At 47.2% G+C, this 21,503-nt stretch overlaps 2 protein-coding genes across 4 annotated transcripts in view; one reads left to right on the plus strand and one right to left on the minus strand.

Annotated features, from left to right (window-relative positions):
- The window catches only part of LOC138418084 (NACHT, LRR and PYD domains-containing protein 11-like), a 54,688-nt gene extending 42,549 nt beyond the window's left edge, over positions 1 to 12,139 (minus strand). The window contains exons 1-2 of one of the 2 annotated variants that reach the window (XM_069548979.1): positions 11,849 to 12,103; positions 262 to 1,408 (exon numbers count right to left, since the gene is read on the minus strand). In XM_069548979.1, coding sequence (XP_069405080.1) covers positions 262 to 470 — 209 coding nt within the window. In that variant the 5' untranslated portion in view covers positions 471 to 1,408; positions 11,849 to 12,103. Of the gene's footprint in view, positions 1 to 261; positions 1,823 to 11,848 lie in introns of both variants that reach the window. The other variant, XM_069548978.1, reaches the window with a different exon arrangement.
- Positions 11,879 to 20,946, plus strand: POP4 (POP4 homolog, ribonuclease P/MRP subunit). 2 transcript variants are annotated; one of them, XM_069548976.1, is made up of 7 exons: positions 11,879 to 12,150; positions 14,111 to 14,163; positions 15,624 to 15,847; positions 17,438 to 17,515; positions 17,660 to 17,721; positions 19,385 to 19,486; positions 20,434 to 20,946. In XM_069548976.1, the coding sequence occupies exons 1-7, from the start codon at positions 12,144 to 12,146 to the stop codon at positions 20,568 to 20,570; spliced, it is 663 nt and encodes a 220-aa protein (XP_069405077.1). In that variant the 5' UTR covers positions 11,879 to 12,143; the 3' UTR covers positions 20,571 to 20,946. The 2 variants fall into 2 exon arrangements, with proteins under 2 accessions (XP_069405077.1, XP_069405076.1); XM_069548975.1 differs by having other exon boundaries at positions 11,895 to 12,150; positions 15,621 to 15,847.
- The last annotated feature ends 557 nt before the right edge of the window (positions 20,947 to 21,503 follow it).

A 21,503-nucleotide genomic window follows, 5' to 3' on the forward strand; every position in this document is an offset into this window, starting at 1 on the left:
CGAATCTTTGTGACCCCATGAACTGTAGCACGCCAGGGCCCCCGTCCATCACCAACTCCCAGAGTCCACCCAAACCCATGTCCGTTGAGTCGGTGATGCCATCCAACCATCTCATCCTCTGTCACCTCCTTCTCCTCCTGCCCAATCTTTCCCAGCATCAGAGTCTTTTCCAATGAGTCTGTTCTTGGCATCAGGTGGCCAAAGTAATAATTAAAATCCTTAAAAAATTTTTTTAAAAGAAAGAAAGAAAAGAAAACTCACCTGGAAGTTAGCCTTTTTGGCTGTTTGTCTTTAAAGATGTACTGAATACTCAACTCAGTTTTCTGTAGAAGATGGCAATGCTCCAGACGATATAATGAAACCAAGAGATCTTTGCGTTTTTTAATATAAATGGTAACTTCTAAAAAAGAGCCCGTTATCTGTTTCACAAATTCATCCTGATTTTCAACGAGACAACGGAACAAAGGCATGTGGCGCTCCACTGCTTTTGGATTATCACTCAAATTATTTTGTTTTCTCTAGGAAGTACTAATTAAATTTTCCTGTCAAGAGGGGATAGTCAAAGGCTGTCTCAAAAGTTTTTCTCATTAAGAAGACCGAAAACAGAAGTAATTACTGGGCTAAAGTCATTGTGTCTTTCTCTTCTCTCTTTATACAACTTACAGATGGAAGGAATCAGACACTCAGTTAATATCATCATATTCGCTATGGCTGCACAACTCCTGGATTTTCAAGTGTACGAACATGTGATGGTCTTTATGGTTGCTGCTGGGAAAAAGAATCTTCAGCGCCTTCAACTCAGGGACATCAGCAAGAGTAAACCTAACATTCCTGAGGTCCCCATCACTACAGCAACAACCCTTCCAAGGCCAGCCAACACTGGCATTCCAGGAGGACTTGGCGGCACCGACAGGTGCTAACTGCAGCCTTCCACGCCAGTGTGTTGGCAAGAAAGCGGGCATATACGTCAGTGAGCATTTGGCATGAGAGTTTCCCATCATCCCCTGTCTCCATCTGCCAACTTAGGGCCATGCAAGTGACCCAGCATAAGCTGGACACGTGGCACAGGTCCACAAACGTGTCCTTCTCTTGCACCAGCCTGAGGGCGGTCAGGGCCTTCCTTCTGTCCTTGAAGAATAAGGTGAAGTACCTCCTCCTCTTTTCGTTGGGGAACTTCAGGGTCACGGAGTCGTTGTTCTCCTTTGTGAACGCTCTCCTGACAGCCTCATGTTCGGGCCGGGAGGGGACAAGGGATGAGGAGCCCGGCACCATCTTTCTTTTCAACAAATAGGACAGGAGCAGCGGCAGCGGCACCTGCTTTCTGCTGCCACCGCACAAGGCGGATTCATGGTCGACGGTCAGATCAGTCTCCACGTTGTCCACGTCCTTGAGGACGAAGAGGAGCTTCCTGGGATTGGACAGAATGGGAAAGCAAAAAAGCAAAGATCAGAATCCAACGGGAGCCTGGCCACTGGGTCAGTCCTCGGCAATCAGCTCAACCAAGCCGCATGCAGCCATCAGATCTATGTTGTGAGAAGGGAGATGAAGTATGTATAAGAGGACGCCTTCCCAGAAGTCCCCGTGTGTCCACTGTAACAGCATTACTTTACAATCATCATTTTGCTGGCAGCCTTCTCTCCCACCAGGAACACATTCCGGTCCTTTCAGTATCGTTACTAGGATTATACACAGCATCAAGTATGCTGAGACCATTGACTATCATTTCTTGGTAGAACTTTTTGTGAACTTTTTTGAAAAGACATTTTTCCCACTGGGGGAGAATTTTTTTCCTTGAGGAGGACTTCATAGGTTTCTTTGATACCTAAGTCAATGAGCACAGGGCAGAAGAAATATAGAACAGATTAAAAATTCAATGTACAAATATTATATATTTATATGTCCTGTTTTTGGCACCTGGAGCCTCCCCCCACCTCAGGTTCTCATACTGCCCAACCCAGTGTCAGGCTGACTGAAGCCCTCCTCTTGGCTCCTATGGGTAAAGTGTGGAGGCCTCCTTCACAGTCACTGATGCTCCAAAAGCAAAGATCAACAGGCGTCCAAGTGTGTGTTAAAGATGTATCCTCCATCAATACATCTAGCTGCTGGGGGTCCCCACTGAATCCAAAGGCCTGAGACAGAAGCTACTCCAAGCTCACAAAGAGGGCTGCAGCACCCAACCCCCAAGCCCTAACTAAAGACCAGCGCCACGAATGAAGGAGGCCTGGTCACCAATACTTCACTGACAGCTTCGTGAATGTGGGTAATACGCAGAAGATGGAAAACAATTCAGAGTCCAGCCTGAATCACTCTCCTGCTGGCAAGCTCCACGTCCCAGTGCTTCAGATGCCCGAGACTGCTCAGGGGGCCCCTGCCCAGGTAGAGCAACCCTCGGGACCGAGAGCACACAGAGGACCTTTCCAGGACCCGAGTCCTCCAGCGCCAGGTTACACAGGAGCTGAAGAGTCCCCAGGGCTCCTTCAAGCAAAATACAAGGGTCTAGAGAGACCTCGGGGCTTACGCAAGACAAATGTTGATCAGGTGATTTAAAAAGGGTGAACGTGGAACACATTCTCAGTAGTTATGAAAACGTTAAGTTGGAACACGCTTGTAACTGCAATATTGTTGCATCACAGGGAACATGGGAAGTGTTTTTCAGCTCCGAATTCCCACACCTCTGCTGAAATTCCTCATCTTTACACCCATCTTTTCCTCTAAGCTATTTGATGTATTTGTAATAGCATTCCATTTTATGTTTTTATTCTTATTTCTTTGGTGGTGCTGGGTTGTCGTTGCTGTGCACGGGCTTTCCCTAGCTTCAGAGACAGGGGCTTCTCCCTGCGGCGGCTTCTCTTGCTGCTGAGCACAGGCTCGGCTCTAGGTGCTTGGGTTTCAATAGTTGCCGCATGCGGGCTCGGCAGGTGTGGCTCGTGGGCCTAGAGCGCGCAGGCTTCAGTAGTTGAAGCTCACGAGCTTAGTTGCTCTGCAGCATGTGGAAACTTCCCCAGATCAGGGATAAACGTGTGTCCCTTGCTCTGGCAAGTGGATTCTTATCCACTGTCCCACCAGGCAAGTCCTATAATAGTATTTTAAAGGCTGCGTCTTTCAGTTCAAACATCTGGGTCATCTACGGTTCTGGTAGTGGCCATTCTTTTCTCTTGATTACGGTCAGAGTTTCTGCGTGTCCTATATACCGTGTTTTTTTCTTTCTTTCTTTATTTTTTTTTTTACATCTTAAGCTGTATGGTGTATTTTAAAGAACAGAAGAGAGAAGACCACCCCTACTTCCCATAGGGCTTTGAGACTCAATACAAAACCAGGTCTCTTCACTTTCCAGTCCATCCCAATTCATTTGGGGTGATTTTATATCAGCTCCTTCTCCCTCCCGGTTCCCCACATTTTGAACTAGCCTGGACACACACATATGTAAACACACAGCTCTTCAGCCAGGAGCCAATGACAACTTCCCCAAAGCTAAGCACAGGTGAGGAGAAATAGGAGCTGCATGCACCATGCCCCAGGAAGCCCACAGCGGGTTCCCTATAAATCCTTCAAGTGCCTCAAGAGTTACCCACACGTCCACCGAAGGAGACCTCTTAAGACCCCAAAGAGCCTCCTATGTATTCAGAGGTTGTTGTTGTTTAGTTGCTCAATCATGTCTCTTTTGTGATCCCATGGACTGTAGCCCACCAGGTTCCTCTCTCCATGGGGTTTCCCAGGCAAGGATACTGGAGTAGGTTGCCATTTCCTTCTCCAGGGGATCTTCCTGACCCAGAGACCAAACCTGGGTCTCCGGCATTGCAGGTGGAAATCTTTACCGCTGAGCCACCAGGGAATCCCATATAGACACTGCATCATGAAAACAAAAACCAAGCATTTCCCAGGGGGTCCAGCTCAGCGTGAAATTCCTTCAGGGAACTGGGCAGATCTATAAGCGTTGCATTTTAGACCTGTGGGATCAAGGTAGCCGTGAAGTGTGACACCTGGATGTTGCCTGAGTGACCTGGCTTTCAGACACTGCAATTTGACCACACATGACATGTATTATAGTCCTTGCTATTCAAAAACCTAAATGGCTGATCTGAAATTGATTTAGAGCACCGTACTGCCTCTTGACCAGAGAGACTGACATGGCATCCTTCTTTACATGTCAGTTCTTTGCTTCTTGTAGCTAAAACACCCAGTTACCCAGCAGGAGAGGGTTTGCCTGAAAGAAATGTCCAGTGTCAGCGCTAGTACCTTACTGCCCAGTCTCTTCACTCTGCCAGAGTGGGCAGTGACACCACTGAGCCTAAAGAATGGTCGCTGTGTCCAGGTCACCACTGTGTCCAGGTCACCCTGACACCACCACCATTCCCAGCTCCTCTCACCCATATACCACATCTGGACCAGTTTACAGACCAGAGGCAAAGCAGGGCCAGGGATGTTCATAACCTTGAGCCTGAGGGACTTTCAGCTTTGTAGGGATGAAGATAACGATAGCTCTCATTTCTCAAACTGTGCTATCTATGCCACGCCATTGAACATGGGCATCATGTCACTGGGTGCTCACACACACCCTAGGAAGCAGGTACTGCTGCCAACCCACTGCAGGCAAGGCCTTCTTGTTATAGAAAAGCAGCACAGACAGGCCTTATCCCTCTTTAATCATTTAAAGGAAACACAGAAGAAAACTTTACAAATATATGCATAAATGTGTATACACATGTGTACCTACGTATATACACCATATAAGTATGAGCAATATATAAAAATAACATGCTGACCTTTTTGAACTTTGAGGATTACAACTTTCCTTGAAATTAAAGCTTTCCATGCTCTCACTGCAGGTGTGCTGGTATTTCTTCAGGATCATTACCTTTTCTTACATTTAAAGGAATGGCAGAAAATCTACTAGTAACGATGTCTTTCTTTAATCCAAAAGTGGAGGAAAAGGAATGCAGAAAAAAAATATTTTTCCACTTTATTGTCAGAGGCTGTTAGATAAATTATTTCTATTGATTTAGTTGTGTTTATTTACAAGAAGCATCCTAATTTTCATGCATATGTACTTATTTAATAGCTGAGGCTTACTCTTTTTGACTTTACATATGAAATTTCCCTTGAGTGCTCAATCTAATAGCCTGAGTGTCTTAAAGCAGCAATCAAAAGAAACTTGTAAAAATATAACAGAATGTTAACTGTATAATCTAAGAGCATAACAATAGTCACTATAGACTTCTTTCCATTTTTCTGCATATTTGAAGTTCTTTACAATAAGTTGTTCAGGGATAGGGGAAAGTCACCTGCATGATACTAACAAAACTTGACTTCCCATGGATTGCTTGCAAGGTTGCTAGTGGGAAAACGCGTATCCATGTTTGAAAGCTTACCACTGACAGCTATAAAAAAAAAATTAAAGAAGTCTCATTTTCACTGAATAAAATTTAGAAAATGGACAAAAAAAGAATCTCTCATAAGTTCAGTTACACAGGTATAGAAACTTTCAGTATATCATTATAGTTCTTTCCAATCCTTTTTGTGTATATACTATTTGTACTATTTGGTTATATACATTAATATTTTGAACACTTTTAAAAAAATAGAATGTCATTTGATTAATAGCTGCATGGTATTCCATGATATAAGTTATATAAACATACCATACTATAGTTTCCAAACTTATTCAACAAAATCACCTGGGAAAATTCTTTGGGACCCACCAACTAAATAAGAATCTCCAGGGATGGCAAAGATTATGACTTTTTGAGGCTTATCCTGTGATTATAATGCATTTAAGACCCCGTGGAGTGTAGCCTGCCAGGCTCCTCTGTCCATGGGATTTTCCAGGCAAGAATACCAGAGTGGGTTGTCATTTCCTTCTCCAGTGGATCTTCCCAAGCCAGGGATCAAACCCAGGTCTCCCGCATTGTAAGCACATGCTTTTACCATCTGAGCGACCAGGGAAGTCTAATTAGTTAGTACATACTTCATTTGTTTAATCCCTTATTTTCAAACATCAAATAGTTTTCAAATTTCTGCTAAGCGACAATCACAATAACATACCTGTAAGGACAGGTATCTCTCTGCATACGTATACAATTATTTCCTGAGGACAGTTAAGTAGTTTTTTTGCTTTTTAAAAAGAATTTAGTAATCAGGGACTATGGAATAACTACAGTTCAGGGAGTGCTCACCCCACCACAATCAGAGAATTCTACGGGAGATTCATCTCGGGTCAACCGGAACTTAAGACTACTAACAACCCTTGAAAACTCTTAAAAGACTGAGGTTTGCCTTCTCCCTAATCTCTATAGTCACAAAGGTCCTGCTCAAAAGGGCCTCCTTGAGTATGGCACTGAAATTGGCTCTTGCTACCTTCTGCTGTCGTGTGCTGTTTTAAAATACAGATATGTTAGTTCCCTTTATGTGGATCACAACGAAGTGTAGAAAATTCTTAAAGTGATGGAGTACCAGAACATCCTTATTTGTCTCCTGAGAAACCTGTATGTGGATCAAGAAGCAACAATTAGAACTGGACATAAACAATGGACTGGTTCCAAATTGGGAAAGCGGTTTGTCAAGGTGGCATATTGTCACCCTGCTTATTTAACTTATAGGCAGAGTCTATCATGTGAAATGCTGGGCTGGATGAATCACAAGCTGGAATCAAGACGGATGAGAAAAATATCAACAACCTCAGATAAGCAGATGACACCAATCTAACGGCAGAAGGTGAAAAGGAACGAAAGAGCCTCTTGAGGAGGGTGAAAGAGGAAAGTAAAAAGCTGGCTGAAAACTCGACATTCAAAAAATCAGAAGATCATGGTATCTGGTCCCATCACTTCATGGCAAATAGATGGGGAAAAAGTGGAAGCAGTGACAGATTTTATTTTCTTGGGCTTCAAAATCACTGCAGACTGTGACTGCAACTATGAAATTAAAAGATGCTTGCTCCTTGGAAGGGAAGTCATGACAAACCTAGACAGTGTATTCAAAAGCAGAGACATCACTTTGTCAACAAAGGTCTGTATAGTCAAAGCTATAGTTTCTCCAGTAGTCACATATGGAAGTGATAATTGGACCATAAAGAAGGCTGAGCAATGAAGAATTAATTCTTTCAAACTGTGGTGCTGGAGAAGACTCTTGAGAGTCCCTTGGACAGCAAGGAGATCAGACCAGTCGATCCTAAAGGAAATCAACCCTGAATATTCATTGGAAGAACTGATGCTAAAGCTGAAGCTCCAATACTTTGGCCACCTGATGGGAAGAGCCAACTCACTGGGAAAGACCATGATGCTGGGAAAGACTGAAGGCAAAAGGACAAGGGGGTGGCAGAAGATGAAATGGTTAGATAGCATCACCAACTCAAAGGACATGAATTTGACCAAACTCCAAGAGATAGTGAAGAACAGAGGAGCCTGATGTGCTGCAGTCCATGGGTTGCAAAGAATCGGACACAACTTAGCAACTGAACTACAAGGAATGATAGTTCACATAACTAACCCCAAGAGCAGTTTCTTAAACTTAGTCCCAGAGATTCCTAGGTATTTTCAGGGGTCTGCAAGTGCAATACATTTTGGTTTCAATGCTGTTTCCATTTTGGTGGTAATAAACATATAAGGTAAATGCTAGACAAGTCACTCAATATCAGGGCCTGCAGTCTTATGTTTAATATCAACATGATACAAGGTCACCACTCAAAGAAACTTAAGCCAATGTTTCTAAAACTAGGATGTGTGGACATACTCCCAGGGTTCCTTGAGAAAAATTTTTCCTTTAAAGGGAGTTTATACCGTACTGATAGGATACTGAAAGAGGAACTCCCCAGGTCAGTAAGTGCCCAATATGCTACTGGAGGTCAGTGGAGAAATAACTCTAGAAAGAATGAAGGGATGGAGCCAAAGCAAAAACAATACCCAGCTGTGGATGTGACTGGTGATAGAAGCAAGGTCAGATGCTGTAAAGAGCAATATTGCATAGGAACCTGGAATATTAGGTCCATGAATCAAGGCAAATTGGAAGTGGTCAAACAGGAGATGGCAAGGGTGAACGTTGGCATTCTAGGAATCAGCAAACTAAAATGGACTGGAATGGGTGAATTTAACTCAGATGACCATTATATCTACTACTGCAGGCAGGAATCCCTTAGAAGAAATGGAGTAGCCATCATGGTCAACAAAAGAGTCCAAAATGCAGTACTTGGATGCAATCTCAAAAACGACAGAATGATCTCTGTTCATTTCCAAGGCAAACCACTCAACATCACAGTAATCCAAGTCTATGCCCCAACCAGTAACACTGAAGAAGCTGAAGCTGAACGGTTTTATGAAGACCTACAAGACCTTCTAGAACTAACACCCAAAAAAGATGTCCTTTTCATTACAGGGGACTGGAATGCAAACGTAGGAAGTCAAGAAACACCTGGGGTAACAGGCAAATTTGGCCTTGGAATATGGAATGAAGCAGGGCAAAGGCTAATAGAGTTTTGCCAAGAAAATGCACTGGTCATAGCAAACACCCTCTTCCAACAACACAAGAGAAGACTCTACACATGGACATCACCAGATGGTCAACACCGAAATCAGATTGATTATATTCTTTGCAGCCAAAGATGGAGAAGCTCTATACAGTCAGCAAAAACAAGACTGGGAGCTGACTGTGGCTCAGATCATGAACTCCTTATTGCCAAATTCAGACTTGAATTGAAGAAAGTAGGGGAAACCACTAGACCATTCAGTTCAGTTCAGTTCAGTTCAGTCGCTCAGTCGTGTCCGACTCTTTGCGACCCCATGAATCGCAGCACGCCAGGCCTCCCTGTCCATCACCAATTCCCGGAGTTCACTCAGACTCGCATCCATCGAGTCAGTGATGCCATCCAACCATCTCATCCTCTGTCGTCCCCTTCTTCAAATCCCTTATGATTATACAGTAGAAGTGAGAAATAAATTTAAGGGACTAGATTTGATAGATAGAGCGCCTGATGAACTATGGATGGAGGTTCGTGACATTGGACAGGAGACAGGGATCAAGACCATCCCCATGGAAAAGAAATGCAAAAAAGCAAAATGGCTGTCTGGGGTGGCCTTACAAATAGCTGTGAAAAGAAGAGGAGCGAAAAGCCAAGGAGAAAAGGAAAGATATAAGCATCTGAATGCAGAGTTACAAAGAATAGCAAGGAGAGATAAGAAAGCCTTCCTCACAGATCAATGCAAAGAAATAGAGGAAAACAACAGAATAGGAAAGACTAGAGATCTCTTCAAGAAAATTAGAGATACCAAGGGAACATTTCATCCAAAGATGGGCTCAATAAAGGACAGAAATGGTATGGACCTAATAGAAGCAGAAGATATTAAGAAGAGGTGGCAGGAAAACACAGAAGAACTGCACAACCAAGATACTCATGATGGTGTGATCACTCACCTAGAGCCAAACATCCTGGAATGTGAAGTCAAGAGGGCCTTAGAAAGAATCGCTACGAACAAAGCTAGTGGAGGTGATGGAATTCCAGTGGAGCTATTTCAAATCCTGAAAGATGATGCTGTGAAAGTGCTGCACTCAATATGCCAGCAAATTTGGAAAACTCAGCAGTGGCCACAGGACTGCAAAAGGTCAGTTTTCATTCCAATCCCAAAGAAAGGCAATGCAAAAGAATGCTCAAACTACCACACAATTGCACTCATCTCACATGCTAGTAAAGTAATGCTCAAAATTCTCCAAGCCAGGCTTCAGTAACACATGAACCCTGAACTTCCAGATGTTCAAGCTGGTTTTAGAAAAGGCAGAGGAACCAGAGATCAAATTGCAAACATCCACTGGATCATTGAAAAAGCAAGAGAGTTCCAGAAAAACATCTATTTCTGCTTTATTGACTATGCCAAAGCCTTTGACTGTGTGGATCACAATAAACTGTGGAAAATTCTGAAAGAGATGGGAATACCAGACTACCTGACCTGCCTCTTGAGAAACCTATATGCAGGTCAGGAAGCAGCAGTTAGAACTGGACATGGAACAATGGACTGGTTCCAAATAGGAAAAGGAGTATATCAAGGCTATATATTGTCACCCTGCTTATTTAACTTATACGCAGAGTGCATCATGAGAAACTCTGGGCTGGAAGAAGCACAAGCTGGAATCAAGATTGCTGGGAGAAATATCAATAACCTCAGATATGCAGATGACACCACCCTTATGGCAGAAAGTGAAGAGGAACTAAAGAGCCTCTTGATGAAAGTGAAAGAGGAGAGTGAAAAAGTTGGCTTAAAGCTCAACATTCAGAAAACGAAGATCATGGCATCTGGTCCCATCACTTCATGGGAAATAGATGGAGAAATAGTGTCAGACTTTATTTTTGGGGGCTCCAAAATCACTGTAGATGGTGATTGCAGTCATGGAATTAAAAGACGCTTACTCCTTGGAAAGAAAGTCATGACCAACCTAGATAGCATATTCCGGAGAAGGCAGTGGCATCCCACTCCAGTACTCTTGCCTGGAAAATCCCATGGACGGAGGAGCCTGGTAGGCTGCAGTCCATGGGGTCACTAGGAGTCGGACACGATTGAGCGACTTCACCTTCACTTTTCACTTTCCGGCATTGGAGAAGGAAATGGCAACCCACACCAGTGTTCTTGCCTGGAGATTCCCAGGGACAGGGGAGCCTGGTGGGCTGCTGTCTGTGGGGTTGCACAGAGTCGGACATGACTGAAGGGACTTAGCAGCAGCAGCAGATAGCATATTCAAAAGCAGAGACATTACTTTGCCAACGAAGGTCTGTCTAGTCAAGGCTATGGTTTTTCCAGTGATCATGTATGGATGCAAGAGCTGGACTGTGAAGAAAGCCGAGCACCAAAGAATTGATGCTTTGAACTGTGGTGTTGGAGAAGACTCTTGAGAGTCCCTTGGACTGCAAGGAGATCCAACCAGTCCATCCTAAAGAAGATCAGTCCTGGGTGTTCTTTGGAAGGCCTGATGCTAAAGCTGAAACTCCAGTACTTTGGCTACCTCATGTGAAGTTGACTCATTAGAAAAGACTTTGATGCTGGGAGGGATTGGGGGCAGGAGAAGGGGACGACAGAGGATGAGATGGCTGGATGGCATCACTGACGCGATGGACATGAGTTCGAGTGAACTCCGGGAGTTGGTGATGGACAGGGAGGCCTGGCGTCCTGCAATTCATGGGGTCACAAAGAGTCGGATACGATTGAGGGACGGGACTGAACTGAACTGAACTGATACCGTACTGCACTGAAAGTTGAGAACCACCTGCTTAGAAGACAAGTGTCATACTGCTTTTCCTTTCAGAGCAGCACCCAGCCCAGGCTCAGCACTGGCAAAAATTCAGGCTGCAAGATTCTGCGCCCCATCTGGTCACTTGTAAGAGATCTCCACCAGGCCTTCCACCCACATTTCTTGAACCCATCCCCAGGGCAGTAAGAATCCATTCCTTGCCTTTTACCTTATTGTCAGAACCTAACCATCAAGCCCAACCCCACTCACAGCACACGGGAAAAGTGAGGCCCCGAGATGGAAAGTGCCTTAAGCAAGATCACACACCTAGCTAGCAGCAGAGATAAAACAAGAACCTCCTACCCCAACTTCCGTGCCTCCACTGACTCTGTAGCGAGCACTGATTAGGGATCGCACAGAACTCACCTCCTCCACCACCAACACCACTATCCCCAAACCCATTTCCACCCTCCTCGCGTCCCCAACCTCCCTCCGTCCTCTCCAAGGCGACTCGTCTCGGTGTATTCCAGGACTTCACAAACATTCCACACTCCCCAACTTCAACCCTACTGCTTCTGGCAGTCCCTCGCCTACAAAACACACAAACTGAGAGATCCCCACCAGACACTCAGTCACCCCGCAGTACCCCGCGCGCGGAAGTCCGCCCGGAGGCGCAGGCGTCAGGCTAAGTCGGCGCGCGTCGGTGACGTCACGGGCGGCGCCATCCCCGAGCTAGGAGCTCGAGACCCCAGCTCCTAGTAGGAGGTCGTGCGCCTGTCAACCTGCTTCCCGCGCGACTTCGGGCACAAGGAACATCAGCGCCACAAACTTGGACGAGAGAGGCTCTAGTGGTCGAGGGCTGCTGAAGAAACTAGAGACGGGTGAAGCGTGAGCGACGCCCGAAGGAGACGTCAGCACAGCGCACCGGAAGCGGCCCGAGAATGACGAGTAAGCCGGGTCGAGGGCCACGAAACTGGAGAGGGGTGGGGTGTTAGAGAGCCGGAGACTAGGTCTCGGTACTGGTGGGTGACAGGGTTGCAGGGGAGTCTGGATGGAACTGCCATGGGAATTGCTCCGCCTTCTAGAAGTGTGACTGTGGCCCGGAGTCCCGATTGGCCTGGCGCAGTCTCTGAGCTAGAAACTGATGTCGGGTTCTCTGGGCGGGAGGAGGGGGAGGGGGGCTGCCCTGCTCCCTGGTGAGTGGTGCTGGAGGAGGGCCCAAGGCCTTGGTCTGACTTGGCTGCTGTCTCTCGTGGTGGCGTGGTCCCTTTTCCTCGCTACAACCCGGTTTCCCCTTTTGTAACGGTTGAATGGCATCACCAACTCAATGGACATGAGTTTGAGCAAGCTCCGGGAGTTGGTGATGGGCAGGGAAGCCTGGTGTGCTGCAGTCCATGGGGTCGCAGAGTCGGACAGGACTGAGCGACTGATCTGAACTGAAGGTACTGATAATGGTGCCTGACCAGCCACCTGTTCTGTGAACGACCCTTTTCTGGTGTAAAGCACAGAGAGCGCGCTGGGGAACAATACCACTAACCCAAGGCTTTGAGAATTTGAGCATAGAGGAGGTGAGCAAGCACCCGAGGCAATTTATATAGGCGGGGGAGTGATTCCGTTAAAGCTGGATTTTAAGTTCCGCTTCTGCCTCTTAATCTATGTGATCGAGTTAAGTGTCTCAGCACATTTGAACTTCCAATTTTCTCAGTGCATAATAGGAATGTGTGTGTGCGTGCTTAGTCATGGCCAACTCTTTGCAACCCCATGGACTGTAGCCCACCAGGTTCCTCTGTCCATGGGATTTTCCAGGCAAGAATACTGGAGTGGGTTGCCTCCTCCAAGGGATCTTCCCAACCCAGAGATTGAACCCATTTCTCGTGTGTCTCCTGCACTGGCAGGCGAATTCTTTACCACTGGCGCCACCTGGGACTATATAATAGGAATAATAACACCTTTAAAATGGTCACTCAGAAAGTATGAGGTAAAATATACGTAGCTTTTAATTGGGCATGGCAAGTATTGAGGGCTCAATAACTGTTAGATGTCTGTTATAGGAGAAAAAAAAAAGAAAAGGCTTCTGGGTTTGTTGCTAGGCACCTGTGACAGTTGCAGTCATTCCTGGGGTTCTATACCCTGCAAGTTACTTTATACAAGCAGATTTCAATCCCTGTCTTCCAGTTGAGGGAGAATCATACTCTGTATATAAAACTTGTAACCACCTTGGTTTGTTTGTTCAAATGTATTCAGGGACGCACAACAGAGCTGGGATGGAATTTAGAGTGTAGTGTGAACCATATTTTCTAGTCCTTTGGCCCTTAAACCGGGCCTTGTCTCATTCTCTTCATACCCATATTCTGTCCCCAATGCTGTGGTTTTCTTCAGAAGAAATTAAGAAACAAGAGTGTGAAAATTTTTGAAGGTTGAAACCATGTTGAGCAATATGTATTTTGAGCTTGAAGAAAGCTCTATGGTATTTTATCAATTTAGGATGCCATCAGTTGTATGATACATCTCAGCTTCATTGATACTAAAATGTGAGAAGTCTTTTTTTAAACATCTAACAGTAAACAAAATGTAATAGTTTCAAGTATCTTCATCCTGAAAAGCCCTGTCACATAACTTTTAAATGAGATACATTATTAGAGTTCTGGAGCAACAGATTCCAGAGATTCTGACACACATTCATGTTTGAGAAGCTCTGTTCTAAAGCACACCGCTGGGACTGCTAGGATGGACGGATGTGGCTGGAGGGTAGGGCCTTAGACATCTGAGTAAGCTTTGCTGCTGTGCTCTTTGTACCACCCATCTGTCCCTCAATAAGCAAAGTTAGAAAAGTCTTAGGTTTTATAGTCATAGCCAACAGGATTGATCTTTCCATGTTTGTGTGTGTGTGTGTTTTTTACTCCCCTAGGTGTGGCCTACCATGCCTTTTCTCAGAAAGAGGCAAAAGAATTCGACGTTCAGGTACGGTTCTTGGGCAGGGGGTCTGGGGGCAACAGAGGTGATGGCAGAGATGGTTCTGTGACTCCTTAACTTTCCCTCACGTTTACCCTCACGTTTCCAGCAGGCATGTTAGGGTTAATCAAGGCCTGTTGCTCTGCTGGCCTGCTTTCCCAGAGTCAGGTTTGGTAAACTGGGACTTTCATAAGTGTAATTTATGGATCATATCTGGGTGCTACAGACATACTTTGTCAGTTTGGCAAAAGCTTCACTGGTGACTCATAAGGAGGGAGTTACTTAGGAAATCAAGATCTTGAAAGACTGATATACCTTTATTTGGCTTCTGCATGAAAGGTGGGCCACTTAGGTGTTTAAAGAATCAAATGTCCTCTTACAATAATAATAGTGATGATAGTGAATCTTTACTTAGCATTTAAAAGTACAGAGCTGAAGCTGACTGCCCTCCTTACTATGGGGAACCTTGAAGATTGTGTGTATCACATTAATCCCCATCTCCCACCCATCCCCAAGCCCATGTCTGCTCCATGAAATGAGAGCTTGATTACTATTGACACCTGAGCTCCAAGGTGTTTGCAGCCCAGTTAGTGCAACAGAAGTCCAGGAAATGGCCCTGCCAAGAGGGAGAGCCTGAGTAGACCCTCAGTGCTCCCTAGAGCTGTGGCACACATCTGGGCAAAGGCGTTGGAATGAGGAAGAGACTGGTGGCACTTCAACTCGAGGGACAGCAGTGCCTGTTCTTTCAAGAATCACACGCAGTCATGACAGTTGTTTTGCCCAGAAACTCTCTCTAAGCGCAGGTGCTCAGTCACAGCCACATGGTGCTCTGCTGTGTGTGGAAAAGCGTGAATGTGCAGGGCTAAGGCATGCTGACAGTTTCTTCATGCAATGCCAGAACCAACTAGGAGAGTACCAAGCCACGTCTGCACGGCTGAAGACTCAATAGAGTATTAATGATACGGCCAGTGTCAAAATTGCTGTAGCTGGGCCCAACCTGGAGCTCTTGATGATGCTGTTTTTCCCTAGTGTTAGGGTCATTTCCTTTGAGGCCATCACTTGCCTTTGTTTGCTCATGATTGATTAAATACTGTTGCCTTATTGTTTCTTAAGCTTTCCTCCCTTCCAAGGATGAGAGAAGTCTTTTCTTCCAAAACCAGTGTTTTTGTCCATTTGGGTTTTTGCTGTGGCTTTTTGTTTTTGTTCTTAACTAACCTCAAAGAAGTAGAGTAGAAAGTTGGAGTCTGAGGTGATCTGTGTGGCAGTCACAAGTTGACATTTAAATGTGGCTTTCACTTCTGGCCAGCTGGGCTGGCAGACACTCGGCCAACAAGAGGCTGTGTGGGCCTCGGTGGGTAGACAGGTGGGTCAGCGAAGGTGGCCACCTGCTGTTGGGGTGGGTGTGGGAGGGCCCGGGGGCCTGGGTGGCCCCAGCCAGAGCAGCCCCGCACCGTCTTGTCCCCAAGCAGCACCCGGGAGCCCAGCGGGCCAAGGCCTTTGTGAGGGCCTTCCTGAAGCGGAGCATGCCCCGAATGAGCCAGCAAGCCCTAGAGGACCACCTGCAACGCAAGGCCGTTGTCCTGGAGTACTTCACTCACCGGAAGCGAAAGGAAAAGAGAAAGAAATCTAAAGGCCTTTCTGCCAAGCAGAGGAGGGAGCTGCGGCTCTTTGACATTAAACCAGAGCAGCAGAGGTATGGTGAGCTTTTCCTGCCTTTCCACGTGAGCAGTGTAATCTTCCTAGTACTAAGTACAGATTTGGAAAGCTAGGGGATTCCCTGGTGGCTCAGACCGTAGAGAGTCTGCCTGCAACGCGGGAGGCCCGGGTTCGATCCATGGGTCAGGAAGATCCCCTGGAGAAGGAAATGGCAACCCACTCCAGTATTCTCGCCTGGAAAATCCTACGGACGGAGGAGCCTGGTGGGCTATGTAGTCCATAGGGTTGCAAAGGGTCTGACACGGCTGAGCAACTTCACTTAGGGAAGCTAGAAAGCCCCTGCTCTGCTTTAGCTAAGAGAGCCTCTCCCATTTCTGCCACAAGGGGGCAGCCTTCCTTTACCAATTCAGACCTTTTTGGATTTGGCTTCTGTCCTATCCTTAACTATTAAGGCCAGTGCCAAAAGTGAGTCTGTTGCCCATGACAACAGGGCGATGGTTTTCTTAGAACAAAAGGAACTGATACTTCTTAACGTATATCTCTCTGTAGCTTTTAATAGCTCTAGACAGAATCACCCATTGGGGTTTTGTTGCCAAAGAACGTGCTGCCCATGTGTTTCAGAAGTTTTGAGAGAGACATTTCTCTCTGTGGGAGGACATGTTCCTCCCTCCAGCTGACACTCCATCCCTCCTTGGCTACAGTTCTGCATTTGCATGTCTTAGGACTGTTCATATGCTTTGGCTCCAAGATCTGTAGCCAAATAGCTTCCCACATCCCACAAGACAGAATCTGTAACTTTGTTCACGGACCCCTCACAAAATCAGCTGGGTTTTGGGAGGAGGAAGGGGCTGCTGCCTGCCCCTGGTGTGCCTCGCCCATGTCCCTACCAATAGAGTCCACTTTGGGTTTCAGCCTGAGGTCCTCATTTTCTCTAACCAGTAGCTTCATTAAGCGGATTCCTCATGAAGCATCAAGAAGGCCCATTCGGGGTCCTCTCACCTGCTTCCTCCCCTGCACCCCACCACTTCTCACCCTCCAGACAGACCTTGTCACCTTGCACATGGACTTATGACAACCAGCCTCTCCTGTTTACTGAGGGCTTATCGAGGTCCGCTTCCTATAACAGAAGACCTCCAAACAGCAGTTACCTAAACAATAAGCCAGTAGCAGTGGCTTCTTTTCTCTTGGGAAAAGCCCAGTTGAATGCCGTCCTGGGCTGGTGCACAGGCAGCTCCACAGCCATCAGACACCCCGGAGTGCAGCCTGGCGTGCACCCTTGCTGCTGCGCCGTCTCATCTAAGGTGTCTGCTTGAGCTCCAACCATCACGGCTGCATCTAACCAGCAGGAAGGATGAAGGGGCAAAGGAAGGCAACCTCTTTCTCTTCTCCTTAGCACGAACATAGCCTTGAGAGTGTTCTACCAGAGAGGAAACTAAGATTTGAGAGGTGAAAGTACTGGATTTCAGTGCGGTTACAGGAAGTAGAACTAGGATTTGCACCCAGGCCCCCGTGATCCAGGTCATGGTCCTTGGCATCAAGCAGGCTCTGTGCTCTTTGGATGTTATATTGTCATATATTATAAATGTCACATTGCCTGACTTTTTACCTCTATCTGAATTTGCCACAGATACAGTCTTTTTCTCCCTCTACATGAACTCTGGAAACAGTATATCCGGGATCTATGTAACGGCCTCAAACCAGACACGTGAGTCACAACTCTGAAGCCTTGCCCTTTGGAGCAGAACCCAAGGGACCCTGCATTGCCTGGCTGCAGAAGTCTGTAGACCTGTTTGCTCCTTTCAGAATTTATCATCATGGTATACACTGAAGGCTTCTGTTTACCTCTTAGGCAGCCACAGATGATTCAGGCCAAGCTTCTAAAGGCAGACCTTCACGGCGCTGTTGTTTCAGGTAATTTGCCTAAAGAGCACATCCTCCGGATGCCCAGGCCATCCTTTGGTGACAGTTCCTTTCACTGCTGATACCCCATCACCAGCCCTTAGGATAGGAGATGACTACAGACGTCTTAGTCAGTTCTGGCCGCTTGTTGGATACTCTTAAATGGTCTCTGTGTGCCTTCTCCACACAGAGACCCCTGCTGGCACTCACACACAGCCTGCTAACTTGAACAGTCCCGTGGTTCTAAATGTCAGCTCTGGACCGACAGTCCCCAAGTTGTCATCTCCAGCACAGACCTTCCCCTTGAACTCTTTGAATTCAACTGTCTGCTGGACATAGCCACCCAGATGTGCAGTAGACGCTGGAAACTCTGCACATCCAAAGTAGAACTCTGGGCCCCTGCTCAGATCAGCCCTCCCCCTGGTTGTCATCTCAGTTGCCGCTGAGGTCAGTGTCGCTGACGCCACTGAGCACTGCTGAGGGCCGCAGTTCGTAGCGCACTAGTCGCCCTGGCTGTGCAGGCCGGAGACCTCGGAGGCGCCCACGTTTCTTTCCTCATCCCCGCCCCCAAGACATGAGCACACCCTAACATCTGAATCTAAGCCACTGCTCCTCCCCTGGATTATTGCAGAGCCGCCTAACCCTCTTCCTACCAACACACTGCTCCTCCCCTGACCAGGCAGCCAGAGGGAGGATTTTTTTAACTGAAAAAGTCCTGTCCTTTCTGCCTCTTTACTGTGGTCCAAATGGCCTGTGCAGTCTCCTTGGGCAGCAGGTCTAACCACACTGACCAGCTTTCTGCTCACCAGGCCTGGCCCTGCCTCAGGGTCTTAGCATTTGCTTCTTCCCTCTGCCCAGGAGTTCTTTGTGCTCACAGGATTCTTTCTCGTTATTTGGGTCTCTGTTCAGATGTCACTTCCCAGGGGTCTACCATTACTAAAGATGACCTCTCTCCCCCATTACCCTGCCCTTGTTTTTTTTCATAGCACTCATCGCTATCAGAAAATAAAGCTATCTGTATTTGTTACCCTTCCCCCATCAGAACAACAGCTCCCTGAGAGCAGGACCCAGGACTGCCCTTTTCACTGCTGTGCCCAGCACCTGCCTAGGACAGTGCCAGACACACAGCAGGTGTTCCGTGACCATGTACTGGCTACATGGGAGATGGGTTGGAGGAGGTGAGGGGCCTGTTGCCGTGGTGGCAGCTCACTGCTGGGTGACCTGGAGTGGCCGCCCATTCTGGCCAGAGCGTAGGAGGTTACAGGAAGACCATGGTGAACAGGTGTTCACTCAGGTCCTATAAGTGAGACCTGGCCTTGCCAGAGCAACCCAACTGTGGGTCTTGGTGGTATTGGATACATGTGCGACCTCTTGGCTCCAAAATCCTGCCTAGGACCCCTGTGGCAGCAGGCCCTCTGAAGGACACCTTACCAGAGCAGCACAGAGACTATAACGCCCCAGTAAGGGACTGGGAAACCTGGGTTTGTCCATGCCCAGCGGAGTCGCCAACACTTAGGATCGGAGTGCTGCCCCTCACCACGCCCCGCCTGGTGTCCTTTCTTCCTCTGCTGGCTCAAGGTTGGGAACAGAGCCCTCCTCCCCGACAGGTCTGGCTGCCTGTGGCTCGGCTAACAGCACAGAGGCCTGAGCCCTGCACTGCCCTTTTCCTTTGCAGTTACAAAATCCAAGTGCCCCTCCTATGTGGGTGTTACAGGGATCCTTCTACAAGAGACAAAGCATGTTTTCAAAATCATCACTAAAGAAGACCGCCTGAAAGGTACGTGACTGGATGGCCGTGGCTGTGGCTGCCCCAGCCAACTCATTGGCGCTTTCCTCAGGACTCTAAAGGTAGTTTGGCCTTTCGAGTCAGCAGATCCCTGCCTATCGTACGTGTCAAGCCTACAAAGACCATCCTGGCACCCTGGGCTCTCCCTGAGACACTCGTCAGCCCAGCCACCATGGCCAGACATGATCAAGGAAAGGGAGGGTGGCTTGGCTGTGCCTCCAGACACCTGGGTCTGTTTCCAGGACTGGGACCCTCCACCTGCCCAAAGGCTGCTGCCTCCCAGAAAATTATAGCCAGAGAGCTAGTAGGGAGGAAGCCAAGGCAGCGCCTGCCCCTGGAGTTCCCAGAGCCCGCGCCCTGGGATCCGGGGAGGCGAGTCCCCGCTCGTCTGTCTGTTGTGCTCACCACTCTGGCAGAGAAGCGCCTGGCCTGTCAGGATTCCCACCCCCCTGCCTTGCCCACGAATCCAGAGACTTCAAAACCACAGGGGGGTTGTTCCTTTAATTTTTGACCCGTGGGTGTCTTGCAGCTTGCTTCCATTTCCCTATATATTCCTCCGCTGTCATTTTAAACCTCAGAAAGTGGTGTACAGGTTTCCCCAGAAGCATAACCCCATGAGTCTGTCTGCAGGTTATGTGGTAAGACCTGTTTCTGGCAGTTTTTCTAGGAGCTTTTGATTCTGGAAGTTTGGTTCATAGCCTTTCACCCTGAAAACTAGGTGTTGAGTTATATTTAAAATGTGAGTAAATTGGCTGCCTGGTGGAATCATCACCTTCATCCTGGTATTGTTAACTTTGTGGGTTCCTGCATTTCCTAATGTTTTCCCTAGTCGCTTTGTTTATTGTCTAATACAAACATCTTGGGAATAATAGTTTCTGTAAAAGTGAACTTACTGCCAGGATTTTTTTCCTTATCCTTTTCCTCTCACTTTTTTTCAGTTATCCCCAAGCTAAACTGTGTGTTCACTGTGGAGATCGATGGCTTTATTTCCTACATTTATGGTAGCAAATTCCAGCTGCGGTCAAGTGAGCGGTCTGCAAAAAAGTTCAAAGCCAAGGGAACAATTGACCTGTGAGCTGTTGCTGCCTAAGGGGATTATTTATGCCAGCCAAAGACTGGAAACATCCACCTTTCAGGGAAGAGCTGGTCAGGCCAGTTCTGGTCATAGACCACTTCCAGCCAGTTTAAATCAGCGTTAAGGACATTGAGTCATCTGGGAAGACGCACTGTACTGAGCACAGAATTCAGGGACCAGAGGGATGTGTCTTTATAGATGCTCTTGCTTTTATATTACTCCCATGGAGAGAAAAGATTGGCAGAAAGCACCAGGATTAACACAAGTTGACCTAATAGTTTATTTGGTTTTTCTTTTCATACTTTTCTGTGTTTTTAGAATGTTGTTTGATAAATCAGTAGTTTGTGTGATAATAAAATATGCATGTGGGCGTGAACAGGCCACAGGAGTGATTCCTGCAGCACAGCCAGGATGGAAGGGAAGAGAGGCCTGAGGCTGCCCCTGGCCTGTGCCTTTTGCTCTCGGTGCCACGAGGCGCCGAGTGCAGTAGTTCAGAGGTGCCCTGCATCTTCGACGCGTTACTTTAAATCATGCCTTCTGTCAAGCTCTGACCTAACCACGGTTTACTTTGCTGTTTCTAGAAAGCAGAAGAAAGTTCCAGTACAGGGAGCTTAAGCCTATGGAGTGTTCTCAATTCCTGAGTCTGTTAGGCTCCAGAGGAAGGGGGACTGAGGGGAAAATAAGACTACAGCCTTTGCCAAGGTCTAACCTGCAAGGAAGCCTGAGTCCCCAACGGTGCCGCCTTCGGTGACTCTTAGTTCCATTTTTGCTGCCAAAAAGCATGGCTCTCCAGTCTGACCCCAGGCCTGCGGGCAGTGTGCCCGTGGGCCAGTAGCTGGGGCCCTTCTACGCAGGCCTGAGTACAAACCAGCCGAATGAGAACAGGGTGGGGACCAGCCTTCCAGGTCTGCTATTAAAAAAGCCATGTGGCTT

The sequence above is a fragment of the Ovis canadensis genome, chromosome 14 (genome assembly GCF_042477335.2).
Source record: "Ovis canadensis isolate MfBH-ARS-UI-01 breed Bighorn chromosome 14, ARS-UI_OviCan_v2, whole genome shotgun sequence".
Taxonomy (NCBI): domain Eukaryota; kingdom Metazoa; phylum Chordata; class Mammalia; order Artiodactyla; family Bovidae; genus Ovis; species Ovis canadensis.

What these genes read in the sequence shown, in the direction of transcription:
- POP4 (XM_069548975.1), top strand. An exon ending in CAAAAGAATTCGACGTTCAG is followed by an intron (nt 14,164 to 15,620) that starts GTACGGTTCTTG and finishes CTTGTCCCCAAG; the next exon opens with CAGCACCCGGGAGCCCAGCG. An exon ending in TAAAGAAGACCGCCTGAAAG is followed by an intron (nt 19,487 to 20,433) that starts GTACGTGACTGG and finishes ACTTTTTTTCAG; the next exon opens with TTATCCCCAAGCTAAACTGT.